General features: G+C 40.7%; 1 protein-coding gene across 2 annotated transcripts in view; it reads right to left on the bottom strand.

Annotated features, from left to right (window-relative positions):
* Positions 1-21,805, bottom strand: part of FOCAD (focadhesin) — a 315,705-nt gene that overhangs the window by 116,754 nt on the left and 177,146 nt on the right. For both annotated transcript variants that reach the window (XM_043565388.1, XM_043565389.1), the window contains 3 exons: positions 10,986-11,120; positions 5,086-5,136; positions 3,985-4,068 (listed from right to left, as the gene is read on the bottom strand). In XM_043565388.1, coding sequence (XP_043421323.1) covers positions 3,985-4,068; positions 5,086-5,136; positions 10,986-11,120 — 270 coding nt within the window. The remainder of the gene's footprint in view (positions 1-3,984; positions 4,069-5,085; positions 5,137-10,985; positions 11,121-21,805) is intronic.

Below are 21,805 nucleotides of genomic sequence, written 5' to 3'. Positions count from 1 at the left end.
AACCCAGGATGCATAATGAGTTCTCTTCCATTACTCACTTCGAAAATTAACTCCAGAAATCAAGAACACAATCTATCTTAAGATTCTCTAATTAAAAAAAAAAAAACAACTTAATTTTTGAACAGCTAAATAGTTTTTAATGGACCCAAGTCAGAGATGAGAGTCAGTCTTCTGCCTAAATGTTTATCCATGGCTGATTGTTTTACCAGAATAACAATTCTCTATATTTTTGTTTATTTTTGTTTGCTTTGTTTTATTGGGTTGGGGGGACAGTAAAGAAGGCCAAAGAGAAGAATAAATAGTTCAACAGAAGAAAGAGATACAAACTAAAAAACAAAAATCATTTCTGTCCATTTCTTAACATTGGAATCAACAAGGCCTCAAAGAAGCCCCTGAAATTTTTTGACCAACTTTAGATTTGCATGTTTCAAGTGACCAACAATGATATTTTTACAAACCAACAAAACATAATGGATTCACTCAATATTCCCAGCTTAGAATATGGCCTCGGGCTTAGTGTATGTCCAATAAATAATTGCTAAACCGATGCAAGTATGAAGTGTCTATCAATAATCCCACAGAACTTCCTAATAACAACCTAATGACAAAAAGAGGAGTTCATGGATTTGATATTCAAACCCCTAACTCACGTGGTATCTCGTTAAACTCCAGGGCTCCTAGACATGTTCCAATCCTACCTTAGGTGGACTGTTTCATTCAACCCAAACTGATGTCTGCCACTCTCCCAACGCCTTTTGTTCTATCCATCTGTGAGCTTTCAACAAGTTTCACGGTTTAAAAAATTTTTTTTTCAACGTTTATTTATTTTTGGGGGGACAGAGAGAGACAGAGCATGAACGGGGGAGGGGCAGGGAGAGAGGGAGACACAGAATCAGAAACAGGCTCCAGGCTCTGACCATCAGCCCAGAGCCCGACGCGGGGCTCGAACTCACGGACCGCGAGATTGTGACCTGGCTGAAGTCGGACGCTTAACCGACTGCGCCACCCAGGCGCCCCAAGTTTCATGGTTTAAATGGAGGTATCAATGAACAAGAAATCTTTCTTTAGTAAATTTAGAGAAAGTCAATACAGTACTTACAAGAGTAGCTACATTATATAAGAAAGTAGTCCTGGTTGCTAAGGATACAGTGTATCTTTTTGTTGTTGATTTTTACTTGAAATTTACAGCACTCTCATTTAAAAGATTCTTTCCCAAGTTTTCACAGAGAGAATGTGGATGTACTTTCACTGGAAAGGTACAGAGGTAACCTTCAGTTTTCTGAGTAAGTCAAGTTGCCCACCGTGCAGAGTGACTAATCTCTGTCAACAAGGAAGAAACAGAAGTCCCTACCTGGAAGGGACTCTTCAAACCATTGAAAATACCTTTTTATAGAAGAGCCTCAGTTTCACATCACTGCTATCATCTAAAAAACAGCGGTAGGGACATGACTCAGTTGTATCCTTAGCCTTTCGGGGTTTGTTTGGGATATAAACACATTGACCACTTTCTGGACTTTTAGTTCTTAGGTATTCAAACAGCCAAACTGAAACTCAGTAATCAACGAAAGGAAAAAGAATGCATTGTGCAGTCTTAGAAGCAATAATGCTCCATGAGGAGGCAGGTCGTCTATATCAGAAACTGGGGGTCAAAGACAGACTCTTTCAAATCACTTATGTCCCCTCCTCTTAAGCCTAGTTGAGAATATCCACTACAGTCAACACTGTTACTTCAGGGAGTAGGTCGTATCCCAGAAGGGGGTTAGGGTAGAAAAAAGTTGAGAAGCACGGTGGAAAAAGGATAAATGTTAGACATTTCCTTTATAGTTCTTCACACTCTAATGGTGAAAACCCAAGCATATGTAGAAACCCCAACTCTAAGTATACCGCTACCCTTTACATTGGAAGGTATAAAGAGCTATTTACATGTCCTCAGCTAGCAGAGGACATTGAACAGTTAGATTAAAAAAGTATCTAATAGAGATGCCTGAGTGTCTCAGTCAGTTAAGCGTCAGACTCTTGATAATGTCTCAGGTCATGATCACACGGTCCTGAGACTGAGCCCTGTGTTGGGCTCTGCACTGAGCGTGAAGCCTGCTTGGGACTCTCCCTCTCTCCCCCCACCCCACCCCACCCTCGCCTCCGCCCCTCCCTGCCATGGGCACATGTGCGCACTCTCTAAATAAATAAGAAAGTATCTAATATTTGACTAAGCATAGCCCTTAACTGAATCTACACTCTAATATCAGAAACGGAACATAATGCTAAAGTAGGAAAAGATATATCAATACCTAAAGAGGTAGAGACTAAACAGCTAGGAATATGTGGGAGTTATTTAATCAAAGCTACTATTCCAAAGCTACTACTCAAAATTTCATGAATAATAGCTAAAAGCAAAGGTAATTATGATGCTGTAATCTAAATTAGCAATTGCTTATTAAAATAATAATAATAATAAAAAGTATCTTTCCAGATGTTGTACCCAATTTACTGGTAGGCAGTTGCATACAAAATTTACATGTAGCTTTTTTACCTTTACCTTTTCTAAACTTTTTTGTTTTCTTTCTTTAGGCGTTTACATGTTTATGTGTTTATTTATTTTAAATATAACTTACCATCAAGTTAGCTAACATACAGTGTATATAATACAGTGTGCCCTTGGCTTTGGGGATTCATCACTTAACATACAACACCCAGTGCTCATCCCAACAAGAGACCTCCAGTGCAATCTGAAGTTCATCTTTTTTAATTTTATGAGTCACAGAACACTTTTTCTTAAGTCTTCCCATTTGGGATAGCCACACGACAAACTGGCCCATCTGTCTTTGCATCGTCACCGTGAGAAATCCTGCCTTAGTTAGGATTTGATTTTACAAGAGGCTTTCAACAATCCCTCCAATTCAATTCAATAAACACAAGTTTGCCTTGTTCCTACTGGCAACTAACCTCTATACAAACTCAGTCCCAAGGAAAAAGTCAACCCATTTTAATGCCTTAGGATCCTAAGACATTTGTACCAAAACTTCTTGAGCCATTTGACCTAAGGACTGATTCTGGGTAACATCAGATGTAACTTCTTCTAACACGATGTCTGCTTTACGCTCTAGAGGCATTCAATAAACGTTCATACGCATTTAAATTAGCAGTAACATTAAATGTGAGATCCATACACTTAGGTCCTTAACATAACCTAGTAACTTAAACCTGGTCATATTAAGTAGATATTAGAAAAGGTTGTATGTTTTCGATCTAAAAACTAAGAGGGACACCCGGCTGGCTTAGGCATGCGATTCTTGGTCTCGGGGTCGTGAGTTGAAGTGCCACGTTAAGCATAGAGCTTCAAAGAAATTTAAAAAAAAAAAAAAATATATATATATATATATATATATATATACACACACACACATGTATATGCATATGCATATACATATAAACTAAGATAATGTCACACAATGTGTTAACTCTTAGAAAAGTGATCCTTTCTTCATCCAGTTCCCTGGGACTAACCTATGTATCATTTCACGCTAAATGAATTAAAATAGCAGATTTTTCACATGCATCTCAATTTTGTATCGCAAATAAGGATCTCTGGCTGCACAGTCCGCCTAAACCTTAGTCTATGCAGGCCATGCTTGGATGTGAACTCCGGGAAGCTCACACTAACTGGGCAAAATGGTTCCTACGGTGACACAGATCCTCCGGGGTAAGCCAGGGGCACCGGCATGCAGTTATCTACAGAGACTTCGTCAACACCGTACGTGCCTTCCATCTGCTTCCAAGAGATTTAAGTTCATTATCTGTGGGGTCTAAGACCTCTTCAGTCTTTGACAGATTAGACAAATTAATATATGTAAGTTCTCATTCTTTATAGAAAACATATCTAGCGTTATGTATGCGTCAGCTAAAAATCTTCAAAGAGAGGAAATACAAATACAGTTATGAACCCCAGCAGTCAAGAGATACCACTGGGAAAGCAGAAAGGCCTACCTCTTCGGGCAGATGAAGAACGGTATGCTCTCCCGCGCTAAAATGTGACAGAGATTTATAGGCAGCGTTTGCTACAATTGATTCCTAGATGGGGTAACAGTAAGACAAACAAAAGAAACAATATATATTACACATCACCTCTGGAGGAAGAACAAAATTCCCACGCCAACCTCAAAGTGCTATAGTCAGGGCTTTGGAAATCGTATTCATGGCTTGCTTACTGGGTCCCACTAAAAAGAGAGAGAAATCAGCACTCGGTAGAGAGATCAGAAGCACTGTGTTTTTATCCCAGTTCGGACATTAAACATCAATTCACTCCAAATCGCTCAGGTCCCCATCAGGTGGCATGGTTTACCGAAGCAGTATATGGATTTAAAGTCCGATCCGTTGGAATTAGGTTCTGATTCTCCAGCTACTAAAAAGTTAGCCCATGGGAATCTAAGCTCATACACTCATGAGTGTAGTATAACGTCACCAACAGACACCCTCTTCTTTGTACTCCTTGATTGGAAATGACATCTAAAAAATGAACTGGACTTTTTGTTTGTTTGATATGCTCATTGTTGAGGGACAGGCAAAGCAGCAAAGGGGAAGGGCCATTAAAAAAATGACACAATGGCACCAGTCTCTCTTTACATCTGTCAGCTTCACCAGGTAACAAGTGCCTTTTATGACAAAAATGCATTAATGGGCATAAACTGGAAAGAATTTCTAGGGGCGCCTGGGTGGCTCGGTCGGTTAGGTGTCCGATTCTTGGTTTCGGCTCAGGTCATGATCTCACAGTTCGTGAGTTCAAGTTCCACGTTGGGCTCGGCACTGGCGGTGCAGAAGCCTGCTTGGGATTCTCCCTCTCTCTCTCCCTCTCTCTCTCTCTCTGCCCCTCCCCTGCTCATGCTCGCGCGCTCTCTCTCTCAAAATAAATAAATTATTAAAAAAATAAAAAAGAAAAGAATTTCGAAAACCTAAACTTACTAATGTCAGAATTCTTTTAAGATCAAGAAGCCATCATTTCAAATTAGTTATATTTTTTTATTCAGAGAGTCTTGTTTCACAGTTCTTTCCCACCTGGGTTGCGTTTCACTGACACCCTTGTGATAGTACCTTGTTTTGAGTGTGGGTCCAGAGGAAGCTGAGGACTTGGACTTTAAAATTCTGAAAAATCAATAAACATCACAATAAATTTTTAAGTCGAAGGCAAAACTGACAACAATCTAAAGCAGCAAACGGTGCAAATTAAATCACTTTCAAAATTATACCGCTAGTGACAGACTTCATCTGTATTTACCCATCATTCAGAAAATGAAAATGCTCAGAAACAGACTCATCATGGAAACATATGGACATTTCAAACACAGTGAGATGTTAGGATTACTAAATTGAGAAAACTGACCATTTTTTGCGGACCTCTCAAGTCCTACCTAGTACGAATGTCACTCCTCTTTCATGCCACTGTTCCCAGGAGGCAGTTCTCCCCTCTCCAAGTGACCATATGGCCCATGGCACACTTCAGCATCCGGTTTGATTATCTGTGTATGTGGCTAACTCCCTAGTAGATTTACACTCCTTACGGCAGTGACTGACTTTTTCATTTCCAAAGCCTATACTATGAAGCCCAGGTCCTCAAATGACAAATATTTAATAAGTAACTAAGCTTAAAAAGCCATTTCTTTTCCAAGGCCCACAGTCTTCATCATTTCAATCACATCTAATTTCTTGTCCTTATAAATCATAGAAGGTTCTTCTATAACTCCTTGTCTTTGTATATTCTATTTCTTAGACTTCAATACGAAGCAACATTTTTTTTTTTTATTCTACAAGAACCTAGTCTTATAGCACCAACTAAATAAGGTTTACTTCAATCCCTCCTAGAATGCTGGCCCCTTCCACACCATACTCTCATAGCCCTTTGATTAAGTGTACTCACCCATCAAATGTTATTATTATTGGCACAAAAACAGACATTCAGATCAGTGGAACAGAATAGAGAACCCAGAAATGGACCCACAAACGTATGGCCAGCTAATCTTTGACAAAGCAGAAAAGAATACCCAATGGAATCAAGACAGTGTCTTCAGCAAACAGTGCTGGGAAAACTGGACGCCGACATGCAGAAAAATGAACCCGGACCACTTTCTTACACCAGATGCAAAAATAAACTCAAAATGGATGAAAGACCTAAACGTAAGACAGGAAGCCATCACAATCCTAGAGGAGAAAGCGGGCAAAACCTCTTTGACCTCAGTCTCAGCAACTTCTTACTAAACGCGTCTCTGGAGGCAACGGAAACAAAAGTAAAAATGAACTATTGGGACCTCATCAAGACAAAATGCTTCTGCACAGCAAAGGAAACAATTAGTAAAACTAAAAGGCAACTGAAAGAATGGGAGAAGATATTTGCAAATGACGTATTAGATAAAGAGTTAGTATGCAAAATCTCCAAAAAACTTATCCCAACTCAGCATCCAAAAAAACAAATAATCCAGTGAAGAAATGGGCAAAAGACATGAAGAGACACTTCTCCAAAGAATACATCCAGATGGCTAACAGACACTTGAAAAGATGCTCAACATCACTCATCATCAGGGAAATACAAATTAAAACCACAATGAGATACAACCTTATACCTGTCAGAATGGCTAACATTAACAACTCAGGCAACAACAGACGTTGGCAAGGATGCAGAGAAAGAGGATCTCTTTTGCATTGTTGGTGGGAATGCAAGCTGGTGCAGCCACTTTGGAAAACAGTATGGGGGTTCCTCAAAAAACGAAAAATAGAACTATCCTACCACCCAGCAATTGCATTACTAGGTATTTATCCAAGGGATACCAGTGTGCTATCACAAAGGGGCACATGCACCCCAATTTTTATAGCAGCTCTATCGACAATAGCCAAAGTATGGAAAGAGCCCAAATGTCCATCGATGGTTGAATGGATAAAGAAGATGTGTGTGTATATATGTATACACACACACACACACACACACACACACACACACACATTCATTCAAAAAGAATGAAATCTTGCCATTTGCAACTACGTGGATAGAACTAGAGGGTATTAATGCTAAGTGGAATTAGAGAAAGACAAATCTACGATTTCACTCATATGTGGAATTTAAGATACAAAACAGATGAACATAAGGGAAGGGAAGCAAAAATAATATGAAAGCAAGGAGGGGGACAAAACATGAGACTCTTAAATACAGAGAACAAACTAAGGGTTGCCAGAGGGGTTATGGGAGGAGGGATAGGCTAAATGGGTAAGGGGCATTAAGAAAGACACTTGTTGGGATGAGCACTGGGTGTTATACATAGGGGATGAATCATTGGAATCTACTCCTGAAATTATCATTGCACTATATGCTAACTAAGTTGGATGTAAATTAAAAATACAATAAAAAAACTTTTAAATGTTATTACAATTATTGTTGCTTACGTCCACCTCTTCTGCCAACCTTTGAGCTCTTGGAAGGCAAGGACTGGGGCGCGCCTGGGTGGCTCAGTGGGTTAAGCGTCTGACTTCTCCTCAGGTCATGATCTCACAGTTCGTGAGTTTGAGCCCCGCGTCAGGCTCTCCGCTGCCAGGGCAGAGCCCGCTTCAGATCCTCTGTTTCCCTCTCTGTCTCTCTCAAAAATAAATAAACACTTAAAAAAAAAAAAAAGGAAGGCAAGGACTGACAACATGGTGTAATGGGAAAGTACGGACTATGGAGCTAAAAGTTACAGGTTTAGACACCAGCCTTCATTTAGAAACTACAATGTTCGTCAAGTTACTTGCCTAGCATGTGGCAGGTACTTAATAAACCTTTAATGAATGGATGAACCTCGTCAAATTTCAGATTCTTTAGCTACAAAATGAAAAATAATACCTTCCTGTGAGACATTATAACAAATTGGTATAAATTAATGGGAAAGGTGCTGGGAATATAATAAACACTTAAAAAGAATATCTAGAATATGTATTAGTGTCTGTAAAGCCGAGCACAGTTTTAATAAATATATCCTGAGTCAATGAATGGATACACAAGCACTTTGCAAAGCAATTCAGAAAATACACTAATGGAAGCATCGTGGCTATTTTCAACAAGCTTATACTTTAATGGGAAAAATAATATATGCACAAACACACATATCTGTAGTATAAGATAGAAATAAATGTTCTTAAAGGTGCCTGGGTGGCTCAGTCGGTTGAGCTTCTGGCTTCGGCTCTGTCATGATTCTGTGGTTTGTGAGTTCAAGCCCTACATAGGGCTCTGAGCTGACAGCTCAGAGCCTGGAACCTGCTTGAGATTCGGTGTCTCCCTCTCTTTCTGCCCCTCCCCTGCTCTTTCTCAAAATAAATAAACGTTTTTTTAAAAGAGAAATGCTCTTAGAATAGTATAAAGAATCAAGTCTCTAGCAATAGATTCCCACTTGCACAAAAATTCTCAAAGAGCGGGATGAATTCAACCAATTATGTATTGTCTAAAATCGATTTTAAAATTAGAGATTGGGAAAAAAAAGCAATTCTGACAGAAAACAATGTGCACAAAGGAAATGAAATGGAAAAGTTTGGAGGCAAGAAAAAAAAAAAAACCTTACCAGTGGTTTAATTTTCCTAGAGTGCAGGGGGCAGGAAAAATAGAGGGAGGCCAGATTCTAAAAGACCTGATTAGGTATTTACTGGTTAGGTAAAGAGGGGTTGGACTCCATTTTAGGCAAACACAAGACACTGCAGTGACTGGGAACAGCAACGACCTAAGAAATGCTTTGGGAAAATTATACCCAAACTCTAAACAGTTAACAGAGAACCCGTTATCTAGATACATACAGGGAGAGAGGCAAAGAGGGAGGGAGAAAGGAAGGCAAGAGATGGTGAGAGAAGAGAAGATGAGGGAAAAGAGGGGGACGGGGAGAGAGAGGGCAAGACAGACAGATCGAGACAAATGGACAGAGGTCTCCTTCTACATGTCTTTATTTCTGCTTCCAAGTGGATATGGTCACTGAAGGGCTCTCTCTTACTGGGAGGAAACTGATGGATGGAATGGCCTCAAAGCAATCTATCTGAGCAACAAGGAACCTCATGAAGATATGCATGAAGATTGGGGCGCCTGGGTGGCTCCATCAGTTAAGCGTCCGACTTCGACTCCGGTCATGATCTTGCGGCTTCTGAGTTCGAGCCCCGCGTCGGGCTCTGGGCTGACCGCTCAGAGCCCGGAGCCTGCTTCAGATTCAGTGTCACCCTCTCTCTGCCCCTCCTCTGCCTAGCACTCTCTCTCTCTCAAAAATAAATAAACATTAAAAGAATTAAAAAAAAAAACGATAAGCATGAAGATACACCAGAATAAGACACCACTGGAAAAGAATGTACATTCGAAAAAGAAAAAAAATCAAGTCCTGCCTCCCCACAACAGAAAACTGACAGCCACTGGTAAGCAGAGAGAAGAAACCAGCACAAAAGCCAGTTCCTAAATTAACCTGTAATAAAATCTGAATAACTCAAAGTACAAGCAATACAAAGGTATATGAGTTCAGTCCTTGAAAACAGAAAATGAATATACCCAACATGTCCTTACTTTGGCTTTTAGTCTTAGCTCTGTGTTACTAGCCCAACAGACTTTTTGACGACGTAAGTATACGTATCATAACGGTCGCCATAAAAAAGACGGTTGGTGAACTACATACTCTACAGTCTCAAATTGATTCTTTTTTTTTTTTTAATACCCTGAAACAAAAACCCAAATGTGAGAATAAACTCACGGTCCCCTATATTGGTTCAATCATGCATGAACTATTTACTGAATATATGTTATGTGCCAGGCGCTATGCTAGGTATTGTATCTTCAGGAAGGACAAGTTTGATTTCATCCACTGTGCAGCACTAAGAATGATTGGAAGAAGTATTATCTTATAATCCTGCCTTCTCACATAATCTAAAGCATTTAAGAGACTATTATTGGATTCTTACGGGGGAGGTAGTTTATCAAAGTCGGTGAAGAACTAAATCAAACTAAAAGTTCACGAAGACTTCAAGTGAAAATCAATTGCTCCTCTTTAATGGAAAAAGGGAAAAGGTGAGCATGAGCGGCGATATGGCGACAAAAGTCGAGACATAAATGAATTCGCCACTCTCTCATTTGACTCATTTCAAGAAGAGATAATACAGAAAATGTTAAGCAGAATATATGAATCTTCTAGCAAAGCATCTTCCACCAAGTGTTTCGGGGCACTACAATGACAAATACTGAGCAGCTCATAAAATTATTTTCCTCTCGGGGCGGTGGGGTGGCTCAGTTAGTTAAGTGTCCGCTTTCAGCTCAGGTCATGATCTCACAGTCCGTGAGTTTGAGCCCCGTGTCAGGCTCTGTGCTGACAGCTCAGAGCCTGGAGCCTGCTTTGGATTCTGTGTCTCCCCCTCTCTCTGCCCCTCCCCTGCTCATGCTCTGTCTCTCTCTGTCTCAAAAATAAATAAAAACATTAAAAAAAAATAATTAAAAAAATTATTTTCCTCTCCTAAGACAGTTTGATTTTTCAATCATCCTCATTGTATAGACGTTCATAGGAAATGTGAACTAACGTGTAAAAATCAAATCTATGACAAACGTAGAAGCAAAACACAAATGACAGTATGTCTGTACTATGGGAGACTTCTGCCCTGCCTTATTAAAGTCTTTGTGACATTTTTTACAAGTAAAAACACCAACAAAATGAATGTCAACTTTTGGCCTCAGGAATTCTATTGCTTTAGAAACACCGTTTTTAACACACTGACTTTTTAAAATCTTGACTATCGTCTCCTAATAAAAACTTGCTATCCTTTAGGTAAATAAGCCTTAAAAAGACAGAATCGATAGGATGGATATTCTCCTACTCCTACTCCACGAAGATTTCACGTTCTCAGAACAAAATGTGGTAAAGGAGTTTTGGCAAATGTTACGAATACCCTCTTCCGTAAGTTATCACAAGGCCCACGTCTTTCCAAGGTAGAAACAGATAATTTATCGAGCTCCAAGTGCATACCTCATATTCAGCTGTATTGACTGTCAAGGAAGGAACCAGAGAGAACAGTTCACTGAGGGTCTTCAAAATGAGAGGTCTCGTGTCACAGCTGAGCTTCGGGGAGAGAGCATTCCACGTGGAGCGAATGCAAACAACCTGGGAAGCAAATAAAAAAGTCAACACCCAACCAAATCCCAACGGACAGGAGGCCACTAGTAAAGAGGAGTCGCTTTATTATGAGGAAACTAGCAAAGAACAAGAAGAGTATTCCCGGAAGTTAAGATTTGATAAGGTAATCACTCCTCAAAAGAACTTTTTTATTTATTTTATTTTATTTTAATTTTTATGTTTTCAAAAGAACTTATTTAAAATTTTTTTTTCAACGTTTATTTATTTTTGGGACAGAGAGAGACAGAGCATGAACGGGGGAGGGGCAGAGAGAGAGGGAGACACAGAATCGGAAACAGGCTCCAGGATCTGAGCCATCATCAGCCCAGAGCCCGACGCGGGGCTCGAACTCCCAGACCGCGAGATCGTGACCTGGCTGAAGTCGGACGCTTAACCGACTGCGCCACCCAGGCGCCCCTCAAAAGAACTTATTTAAATGAAGGTAAACAACTGTTGAAGAAGACGCAGCCTGATTCACACGATGGCTTCTTTACTACTTTATTTTGGTGAATCAAGGAAATAAAACTCACACATGCATGCACATGCGTACACACACACACACACACACACACCAGATTAGCCATATACATTGTTGAAGAATCATCGCCTGAAACAAAGAAGGGTAAGCCAACGTTAGAACAGTTTTAAAGACAGGTAGGTATCCACAGTGTTTGTGGTCTTTCAGTCCTGCTGAAACTGCATCACCACTCCGAAAATTGAGATGTTAACAGATATAAATCGAACACACTCAAGTCATCTTGCAAACATTTAAAGGGGTCTGGAGAATAAGTGTATTATTTAAAATAATAATGGGGGGGGGGGGGGGCGCCTGGGTGGTTTGGTCGGTTAAGTGCCTGACTCTTGATTTTAGCTCAGGTCATGATCTCCCCGTTCGTGAGTTCAAACCCCTCACTGTCAATGCACAGCCTGTTTGGGAGTTGCCCTCTCTCCTTCTCTCTCTCTGCCCCTCCCCTGCTTGCTCTTTCTCTCTCTCTCTCTCTCCCTCATTCATAAATAAACTTTAAAATAATAATTGGGGTTCCTAGATCCAAGCAACTCTGGATCTCAGGGTGATAAGTTAAAGCCCCACGCTGGGCACAGAGCTTACTTTAAAATATATATATAAATATATCGACAGATTGGTAGATAAATTACTTTAAACCTTGGTTTTCAAAGTCTCTACGGATTTTTTTAAGAGACTGTTAAATGATAAAATAAAACTACAGCTCTGGGATGCCTGGGTGGCTCAGTCGGTTAAGTGTCTGACTATTGATCTCAGCTCTGGTCTTATCTTAGGGCTGTGAGTTCAAGCCCTGCGATGGGCTCTGAGCTGGGCGTGAAGTCTCTTTACAAAGAAAACAAAACAACAACAACAACAACAACACCCCACCGCCCAAGAAAAATGTTATTTTTAACTTGACCCAATTTTCTAAATCAAGTGTTCTTAGTTCATTTCAGTATCGTTCATTTCAGTATCTCGTTTTCTGGATATTCAAATGTCTCTTAAGTTCGATCCCAACTACAACAGACGATTTCTTCACGTACAGATATTTTATTAAAATTTTAAAACTCAGGCAGGAAGAGTGCCAACACAGATCAATTAGATAGAGTTTAACAAGGATTAATCTTTCTCAAATACTCCCATCTCTTCTCTGAAGCTTCAATTAACACACACTTTATCTCCATCTATAAACATACATTATTTAGGAAAAACTACATAAGGTAGTAAGTGAAAAGATGTCAAAGATAAATGAATATACTTAAGGACACAGATTAAGGAGAGGCTTAAAGAGGAGACGGCGAAGAGTATCTCAGAACAGCTGGAGTTGACGCTTTTGCTCTTATTTTCTTCTTTCCACGAAAGAGCAGAAAAGTGGTCTTTGGCTTGGGGTCCACTACAAATTTGGATCCCGTTAACATATACTAAGGGGGCACCTCGGAGGCTCAGTTGGTTGAGCGTCAGTTTGTGATCTCGAAGTTTGTGAGTTCGAGCCCCACAGAGAAGCATAAAGTACTAAGAGGAACAATGGAATATAAAACACAATCGAACATTTCAAAGAACTTAGCCCCTATTGGAAAGGAAGAGAAACGTATGCAATTCTAAATTATCAGGAAACAAAAGGTGTATGGTTAGAACCTAAACTGTCTTCAACAGAAAAGAGTTTCAGGAGGCACCGGGGAGTAAAGCTTTGTCTGGGGGTAGGGGTCATCAGAGAGAACATCGAGAGCCAGGAAGCCGTGAGATGGGACTTGAGGAAGGAATGGACAGAAATCAGGCAGACACTCCAGGAGAAAGTGGAAAGCATTAAGTCAGAACCCAAAACACAAAACCAGTGGCCAAAGTACCGGTGAGGAAAGACTGGCACATCAGAGAGTCCCTAGGATACCAAAACAGTTTCAATCAGAATCAAAAAAGAAAAGGAATCCTCCAGGGGTTTCTGAGTTGGGGAACAATCAAAATTAAAATGCCAGGGGCACCTGGGTGGCTCAGTTGGCTGAATGTCCAACTCTTGATTTCAGCTCAGGTCATGATCCCAGGGTCATGGGATCGAGCCCTGCATCAGGCTCTGCACTGAACGTGGGGCCTGCTTAAAGATTCTCTCTCTCTCTCTGTCGCCTCCCCCTCCCCCGGTAAAAACTGAAATGCTACTTTTGAAAGATTCTTCTGGTAGTCTCATAGCCAAAGTCAAAGCAGTCACCCGAACAAATTCCTATTTCTCACTGGTCCCTATCACATACAGAGCCTCAAACGTTTTCCAAAAACCCCATGCTCACTAATTGTACTCACTAATTGTCTATGCTTTCTCTTCACTTTAAATGCCTGTCCGATTCCAACTGAGGTGTTTCAAGACCCAGTTCAAAGCCCCGTTCCACAATTAAGTTTTCTTACAATTCAAGCCCTCCTTTTATCCCTTTCCTTTCCTCTACCTTCCAACTCTTAAAACTCTGTACCATCCAATTTAGCATTTAATTATATACTGTCTCGTATTATTCACTATTTTCGTGAATGTAAGTTGTCTCCTCAAGTAGATATTAAGTTCTCTGAAGACAATGATCATGTCTTTTGATTCTCCTTCCCCACTCACCGCGCATGATAATAAGTATATATCAGATTATCAGTCCTTATCAACGACTCATGGTCCTGGAACCTGAGGAGTACTAAATGTGAGATGGAGAATAAAAGAACGCAAAGAACTAGGAGGATGAATTGGGAAGGGACAGGTTTTGCACCTAAAGACCCGAGTGAATAAAAAGCAACATGTACAAAGGAGGGAAAAGTGGAAGAAAAGGCGTATCTGTAGGAGATGAGGAGTTCCGTGTGGGAGATGTTTGCTGTGAGTTGACGGAAAGACATCCAGAGAGAAATATCCTGCAGGCAAGAGGAAAGGAAAGTACTATAACTCAGATGTGAGGTTGGTCGCCAACGGCTTTGTCGTTTGAATATTTCTACAAATCAAAATACGCCGAGCCAAGTACGGCCGCACAGATGCTCTGATGCACCCTGCCCACCAGCAGAGACGACGTCTGGCCACCAAGTACAGAAGTACAAAAAAGGGCCTTGCCCTTTCCATGGGTGGTGGGTGGGGAGGAAGGCTATATCCTCCAAGTATTGTCAAGGGCTCACAGAACTTTTTTAAAGAAGTCTTCCGCCTAGAAAGTTTGAAAGCTAATGGCTGAAATGGTACTGGACATATGCAAAATATTTCAGAACCCCAGCCATGAACTGTGGCCTTAAACATAAGCAAAGGATACCTGCAGGGAATACTTGTAAATCCGGCTTGCTCCCATACATAATCGGAAACAGGGCAGCCTCTAGTAAAGAAGGCTGCTTTCTCTGACCTTCCCAACTCTGGGCTATTCTTGACACCACATCTCAGAGATCTTCTGACCCTGAGAGCGCCTTAGATTTAATCTGTTACCATCTTGCTACGTGCATCTCGTGGAACCCCGTGGATCTGACCCACACTACTCATTTGACTTGTACAATCTGTCAAATTACATCAGGTTCGTCAGTTTACTGGCTTGTTCTGCCTCTACTATGCATCACCCAATGACTTGTCTGTTTTCAGAAAGCAGACTGACTTCTGGCTCTAGCAATGGGATAGGCCACACCTGAAATGACTGATAATGAAGGAAATTCTGCTACACACAGCTGAGCTGAAGAGGAAAAAAAAGGGGCGGGAGGGGTTGGTGTTAATTAGCCAGTGCCCGAAACAAGAAGGGAAATAACTACGCTGAGGTATTTTAAGAAAGTTGTCAGTTTCCATAACCTAATAGCTTGTGTTTCGAAGTCCACATGGAAAGAGGAGATACTACCTTTAGCCTACAGGAGGCAGGGAGTTGGAACGGAGCGCCCTGGAAGGGCTGCACCCTTAGTGTAACAGCTGGACTGAAAACCAACAAGCTGAGACATTAACATAAAAAAATGGCAGTGACGTGGGGGCACCTGGATCACTTCAAGGGCTATTCCTCCAACACATAACCCAAATGGTTCACATGGAAAAATGAAGTAAAATACGCTTCTCTAAAAAAGGAGTTCGGAAAACTATAACGATACAGTCCGACATGAAAGAACTTTTTAAAGCAACAAACAGCAGGACTAAAAATCCCAAGATCTTCAGATAACAAAATGGAAATACAGAAGTACTTGAAAGAATTAAAGATTTCAGACAGGGCATTTAATTCCCAGTAAAAGAGTATGGCATGATGGGGGTGTCTGAGTCACTCAGTCGGTTAAGCATCCAACTCTTGATTTTAGCTCAAGTCATGATCTCACCGTTTGTGAGATCGAGCTCCACATGGGGTTCTGTGCTGACAGCGTGGAGCCTGCTTGGGATTCTCCCTCTCTCTTCCTCTCTCCCTGCTCCTCCCCTGCTCTCTGTCTCTCAAAACGAATAAATAAACTTAAAAAAAAAAAAGAGTATGGCATGATGGAAAAGAAGAGGCAAGTTTGGAAAAGAGCCAATCTCCAGAATCAAAGCATGTCATCACTGAAATTATTGACCCAAAAGATAAGAAGTTGTCCTAAACACTCACCTGAGAGATCAGAGTTACAAAATATAAAAAGAAATTTCAAAATCGGGTTGTATCCAAAGAGGTGGCCTTCCTTATGTTTATCAAGAGTTCCTAAAGGAGTTTAATTTTAGAATGGCCCTTGGAGAAGTGGTTGATTCCAGGACTAGACTAAGAAAATGTAACATAAGTCTGGAGCATCTTATGATGCCAAAAGTAGGGATGTGTTCAAAAAAGGATGTCAACTTGTTGAAGGGGCCTAAGAGCCAATTTTAAAGTGTTCCCAATGGCCAAATAAATATCCCCTGAGTCCACAGAGGCATAGCTAGATAAATAAGTAAGCAAATAAAAAAGAAGGCACAGCTCTTCCTTAGAGAAAAATTCCAATTAATAAACGCAGAAGCAACGAAAGAAAGAAATCATCGCCATTAGACAAACACCACAGGAATAACTGTCACAGGCAAGAGCTGCTGGTGGATAAGATTAGTGGACAAAAGTGTGAGGACAAACAGGACAACTGGATGGTCTCAAAGTATCTCCTCCAAGAAATGTGTTAATTACAAAAGAAAAAAACCAGTAACCGTGATGTAGAAAAACCCAGGATGTATCACATTCACCGAGTATTGAGTAGTGAAGGTTAATATCACCAGTAATGACACATACCAACATCATGTACTCCTGATATGATACGGTGAGAAACACTACTTCTGGAGTATCCTTGCCAAAAAATTCACAAGCTCAGTCTAATCATGAGGGAAGACCACGTACACCCAAATCGAAGGACATTTTACAAAATACCTAACCAGGACTCTTCAAAAATGTCGGCGTTGGGCGCCTGGGTGACTCAGTCGGTTAAGCATCCAGGTCTGGATTTCGGCTCGGGTCATGAGATCGAGCGCCATGTTGGGCTCTGCGCGGAGAGCACAGAGACTGCTTGGGATTCTCTCTCTCCCTCCCTGCCCCTCCCCCACTCATGTACACACTCTCTCAAAAATAAATACATAAATAAAGTGTCAGCATCAAGAATGTTGAGGAGACCGAGAAACTGGCACAGACTGGATGAGCTAGGTAACGTGACACAAGTGCCACGTGAGATCCTAGAATGGATCCTGGAACAAAAAAAAAGGACATTAGTGGGAAAACCGCGAAGCCCGAATAAAGTCTGCAGTCTGGTTAATGGCACTGTACCAACGTTAATTTCTTAGTTTTGGTGGCTGCGCTATAGTAATGAACGTAAGATGTTCACACTAGGGAAAGCAGAGTGAAAAATATACACGAGCTCTCCGTACTAGTTTTCTTTTTTTTTTGTTGTTTCTAACAGTTTTTTTGAGATATAATTCACATACGTTCACCACCTGTGTACAATTCGATAGTTTTCAGGATACTCCCAAAGTTCGGCAACTATCATCATAATCAATTCTGCAACAGTTTCATCACCTCCAAGAGGAACCCCATAATCATTCATCACTCATTTCGCTCCAGTCTTCCCAATCCTTGACTACCATAAATCTACTTTCTATCTTCTTAAGTTTGCCTTTTCTAGATCTTTTCTATAAAGGGGATCATGCAATACGTGGTCTTTCATTATTGGCTTCTTTCAAATTAGCAAATTGCTTTTAAGGTTCATCTACATCATAGCATATACTGGTACTTGTTCTTTTTATCACTAAATACGATTCCATTCTATGTATATACCTCTCTGCACTATTTTTTGAAACCTTTCGAAAGTTATTTATTTTTTACTTATTTTTTTGAGAGGAGAGTGAGCAAGCAGGGGAGGGGAAAAAAGAGAGAGAAAGAGAGAGAATCCCAAGCAGTCTTTGTGCTGGCAGAGCCCGATGTGGGGCTCGATCTCATGAACCGTGAGATCTTGACCTGAGTGCAAGTCAAGAGTTGGATGTTTAACCTAATGAGCCACCCGGGTGCCCCTGAAAGTTATTTCAAAGTAAAAGTTTAAAAATAGGAATAGAGAGAGAGAGAGAAAAAAGAACTACTTAAAGAAATAATGGCGAAGAAATCCCAAAGTCAATGAAAGACATTAATTCTCTAAGCCCTCAGCAAGAAAAATAAGTTTCCATTCACATACATTATAAGATGGCTATTTAGCACCAAAGGCAAAGAGATAATGTTCAAAGCCAAATGGGGAAAAAAAGAGAATATCAAAAAATAGAGACTATCTGCAAAGGACCAATTTAGAGTAACAGCAGACCTCAAAATTAACAAGACCAGGGACCATGCAATAACATCTTAAAGGTGCTAAGGAAACTATCAGCCTACAACACTAAATCCACCATTCACTAGTAAGGGCAAAACAAACAAGAATAAAGTAGATGGAACACCTAGGTATTATGGACATAGAGCATATGAATATTTACGGGCAAATTACTCTGAACATCTTGCTTAGTTCATCTATGAGTTTTGGAGAATATACCCATTCTAAGTGCTTACGTTATGCATATTTTATTGCCGACTGTGTTTCTCGGGGAGAATGATATTTTTGCCATGTCATGCGTCCATGCGAATCTTAGCAACACTACACAGCACAGATTAAGACGACTCTGGGCAGTGTGGTCCACTCGAAAGAGCACACGATTAGAGTTCAAAAGCCCCAGGCTCTCCCATTTGGTAGCTGTGTGACTACGGCAAAGTCATTAATCTCCTTCAATCTGTTTCCCCAGCTGCAAAACGGAAATAATACTAGAAACACCTGCTCTGCGTATAGCACAAGGTTAGCAGTAAAGGCAATGTTGAGACAATTGTATGCAAACGTGCTTTGTACGCTGTAAAAGATGGTTATTGCTGTTACAGCTGAAGGAAGACATAACGAATCCTCGTGCCTTAGGAATGACTTTGTTCCTTCACAGAGGAACATCAGATAGCTATCTTCTAATTTTACTTCCAAAAGCTATTTCTAGAAATTCCTGGGAACAGCCTACTCTTTTGTCCCGATGCTTTTTTCCAACAGAGGGAAAGCTTTACATATATGTGTGTGTGTGTGTGTGTGTGTGTATACATATATATATAGGCAATGAAAACTGCCTTATTTGTCCTTTTCATAATGAAGGTAAAAGAAACTGTCTTCACAGTTAAAGGACTCAGGTCATCATCATGCACTGAAGTCCTCTTAAGCTAATTCAGCACCCACAATTCATAAAACAGGATGCTTCTGTTACGAAAATACAATGACAGGGGATAAGAGGGAGTTTAAGCAGACACAATCAATGGAGCAGAAACAATGAGAAAAATAACATTCTTTCTTACCCTAATAATATGGGGTTAAAGGTTAGAAGCATAAGAAAATGACTAGCCCAGGTTTATTTAGGCAATTTTGCAGTCTGTCAATGCCTGAGACTAGTTTATTATCAAGGCAGTGTCCGAGAAAATAAGGGAGGTATATACTAACTTGCCTTTTTAAAAGTCCTTTATAATCTAAAGGGCAGTAATTCCAATGATTTCCTATGACAGTTGCTCAATTTCTGTCCTGTTCAGGGCAAATAATGTAGAAACACGTATCTAAATCCCAAACTGTGGCTCAGCAAGTGTAAAATATTTGTACTTGACGTGGTAAGGTTGCCCTCCTGTTAACAGTCCTTAACCTCTCCAGGCCATCTCCAAAAGAAGCGCGCCAGAGACCTTTCAAATTATTCTGTATTTCGGAGAAAGAGTTGGGCAGTTTAGAGCGCAGACCTGTCATTCTAGTATCTGAACAGGAGGGGCTTAGAATTGTGTGAGCCACACAAGTAACAACAGAGAGGCATTTATCAAACAGACTGATCTAGACTCTCCCTCCAAGGGACTCGCTTCTCAATGGCCAGGGATTTTAGGTTTCTCTTTTATTTCCCCCTGTGAGAAGTCGCAGCTTCCCTGAGATACTGCCCTATAGAGAATAGTCTCTTCCGATGCAAACTCCATTGATTTCTCTGCAGGAACAGAAAGAATGACACAAAGAGCTCCCCGCAGGGACGTTCACTTTTCAATTTTGCTAGATTCTGTCCGGATTAATTATCTATTTCATGTTGGGCATTCTTCTGGCATGAACTAGCAAACGCACAGTAAGAATGTGTCAGAAATATTCTCTGACAACAAAATGATTAGTTCTCTCTTCCCCTCCACATAACCAGAGGGAATTTTTTTTTTTAAAGGTCAGGAGAAATGGAGGTTAGAGTTCAAGGTAGTAAAGAAAAATAATAGAAATTCGATCAAAATAGCTTAAAATCAAAAAAAAAAAACAAACCACAAGAAACAAAAAACCAAAACCCAAATTGTTAAAAAAGCTGTTCAGCAGACACGAATCTGAAAGCAAAGCAAACGCAGTGTCTTAGCAGCAAAAGTAAAATATCGCCCACCTACATTTTATTTTTTTATTATTTATTTATCTTAATGCTTATTTTTGAAAGACAGGCTGAGCGCGAGTAGGGGAGGGGCAGGGAGAGAAGGAGACACAGAATCCCCAAGCAGGCTCCAGGCTCTGATCTGTCAGCACAGAGCCCGAAGTTGGGCTCGAACTCACCAGCTGTGAGATCATGACCTGAGCTTAACTGACTGAGCCACCCAGGCGCCCCATCACCCACCTAAATTTTTAAAAGGGCTAAAGTGGGGGGGGGGGCGGGAAGCGGCTGGGGCTCAGTCAGTTGACCATCAACTTTGACTTCAGTCATGATCTTGCAATTCGTGGGTTCAAGCCCCTGTGTTGGGTTCTGTGCTGACAGCTAGGAGCCTGGAGACTGCTTGGGATTCTGTATCTCCCTCTCTCTCCGCCCCTCCCCCCGCTCATGCTCCCTGTCTCCCTCCCTCCCACCCTCTCTTTCTCCCCCAAAAATAAAAATAAACTTTTAAAAGTTTTAAAACAAAAATAAATAAGAGCTAAAGGGATTAATATGAGTGCACTGTGTAGAGCTTGAGAAGTCATTTAGTGCCATTTCACATTGAAAAATCAACAACGTGCTACGCATCAAAAATAATTGATGGATTAAGCAGTCAGTACAGAGGCTCTAAAAACATCTTCCAGAACAATTTTAAGCAGCACACATGAAACGTTTGGGAATACCTATTGAGTTTAGTCCCCTTTACAATGATGGAGTTCCACGAAGACATCTGAGTAACCAACATTGCCGTTACTGAAACACGACCAAACTACATGTTCATTGAAAATGATTCTTCTATCTTCCTCCACCCCCTCTATGTATCCACAGATTTGCAGATAATACAACTGACGAGTTCTTTGTAGATAACAATCGTGAACATCAGTCTTGCGTGCCTGAATTAAACAGATTCGTCTACAACTTCCTAAGAACAAGGAAGAAATATACTTCAGACCCCTTTCCGAAGAAACAACCAACCTCCTGTTTAATAAAAACTAAAGGCAGGGGCACCTGGATGGCTCAGTTGGTTAAGTGTCCAACTGCGTCTCAGGTCATGAGCTCGCAGTCCATGGGTCCAAGCCCCGCGTCGTGCTCTGCGTCGACAGCTCAGAGCCAGGAGCCTGCTTCGGATTGTGTGTCTCCCTCTCTCCCTGCCCCTCCCCAACACTCTATCTTTCTGTCTCTCTCAAAAATAAACAAACATATACAAAAATTTTTAAAAATAAAAATGTAGAGACTCAACGTTACCCCACCCCAACCTCTTTTCAAACCTAATTTGTCCATTTGCATCAGAAATGT

Source organism: Prionailurus bengalensis, chromosome D4 (genome assembly GCF_016509475.1).
Source record: "Prionailurus bengalensis isolate Pbe53 chromosome D4, Fcat_Pben_1.1_paternal_pri, whole genome shotgun sequence".
Classification (NCBI taxonomy): Eukaryota; Metazoa; Chordata; class Mammalia; order Carnivora; family Felidae; genus Prionailurus; species Prionailurus bengalensis.
Note: the sequence above shows the minus strand (reverse complement) of the source record. Positions and strands in the feature narration are given on the sequence as shown.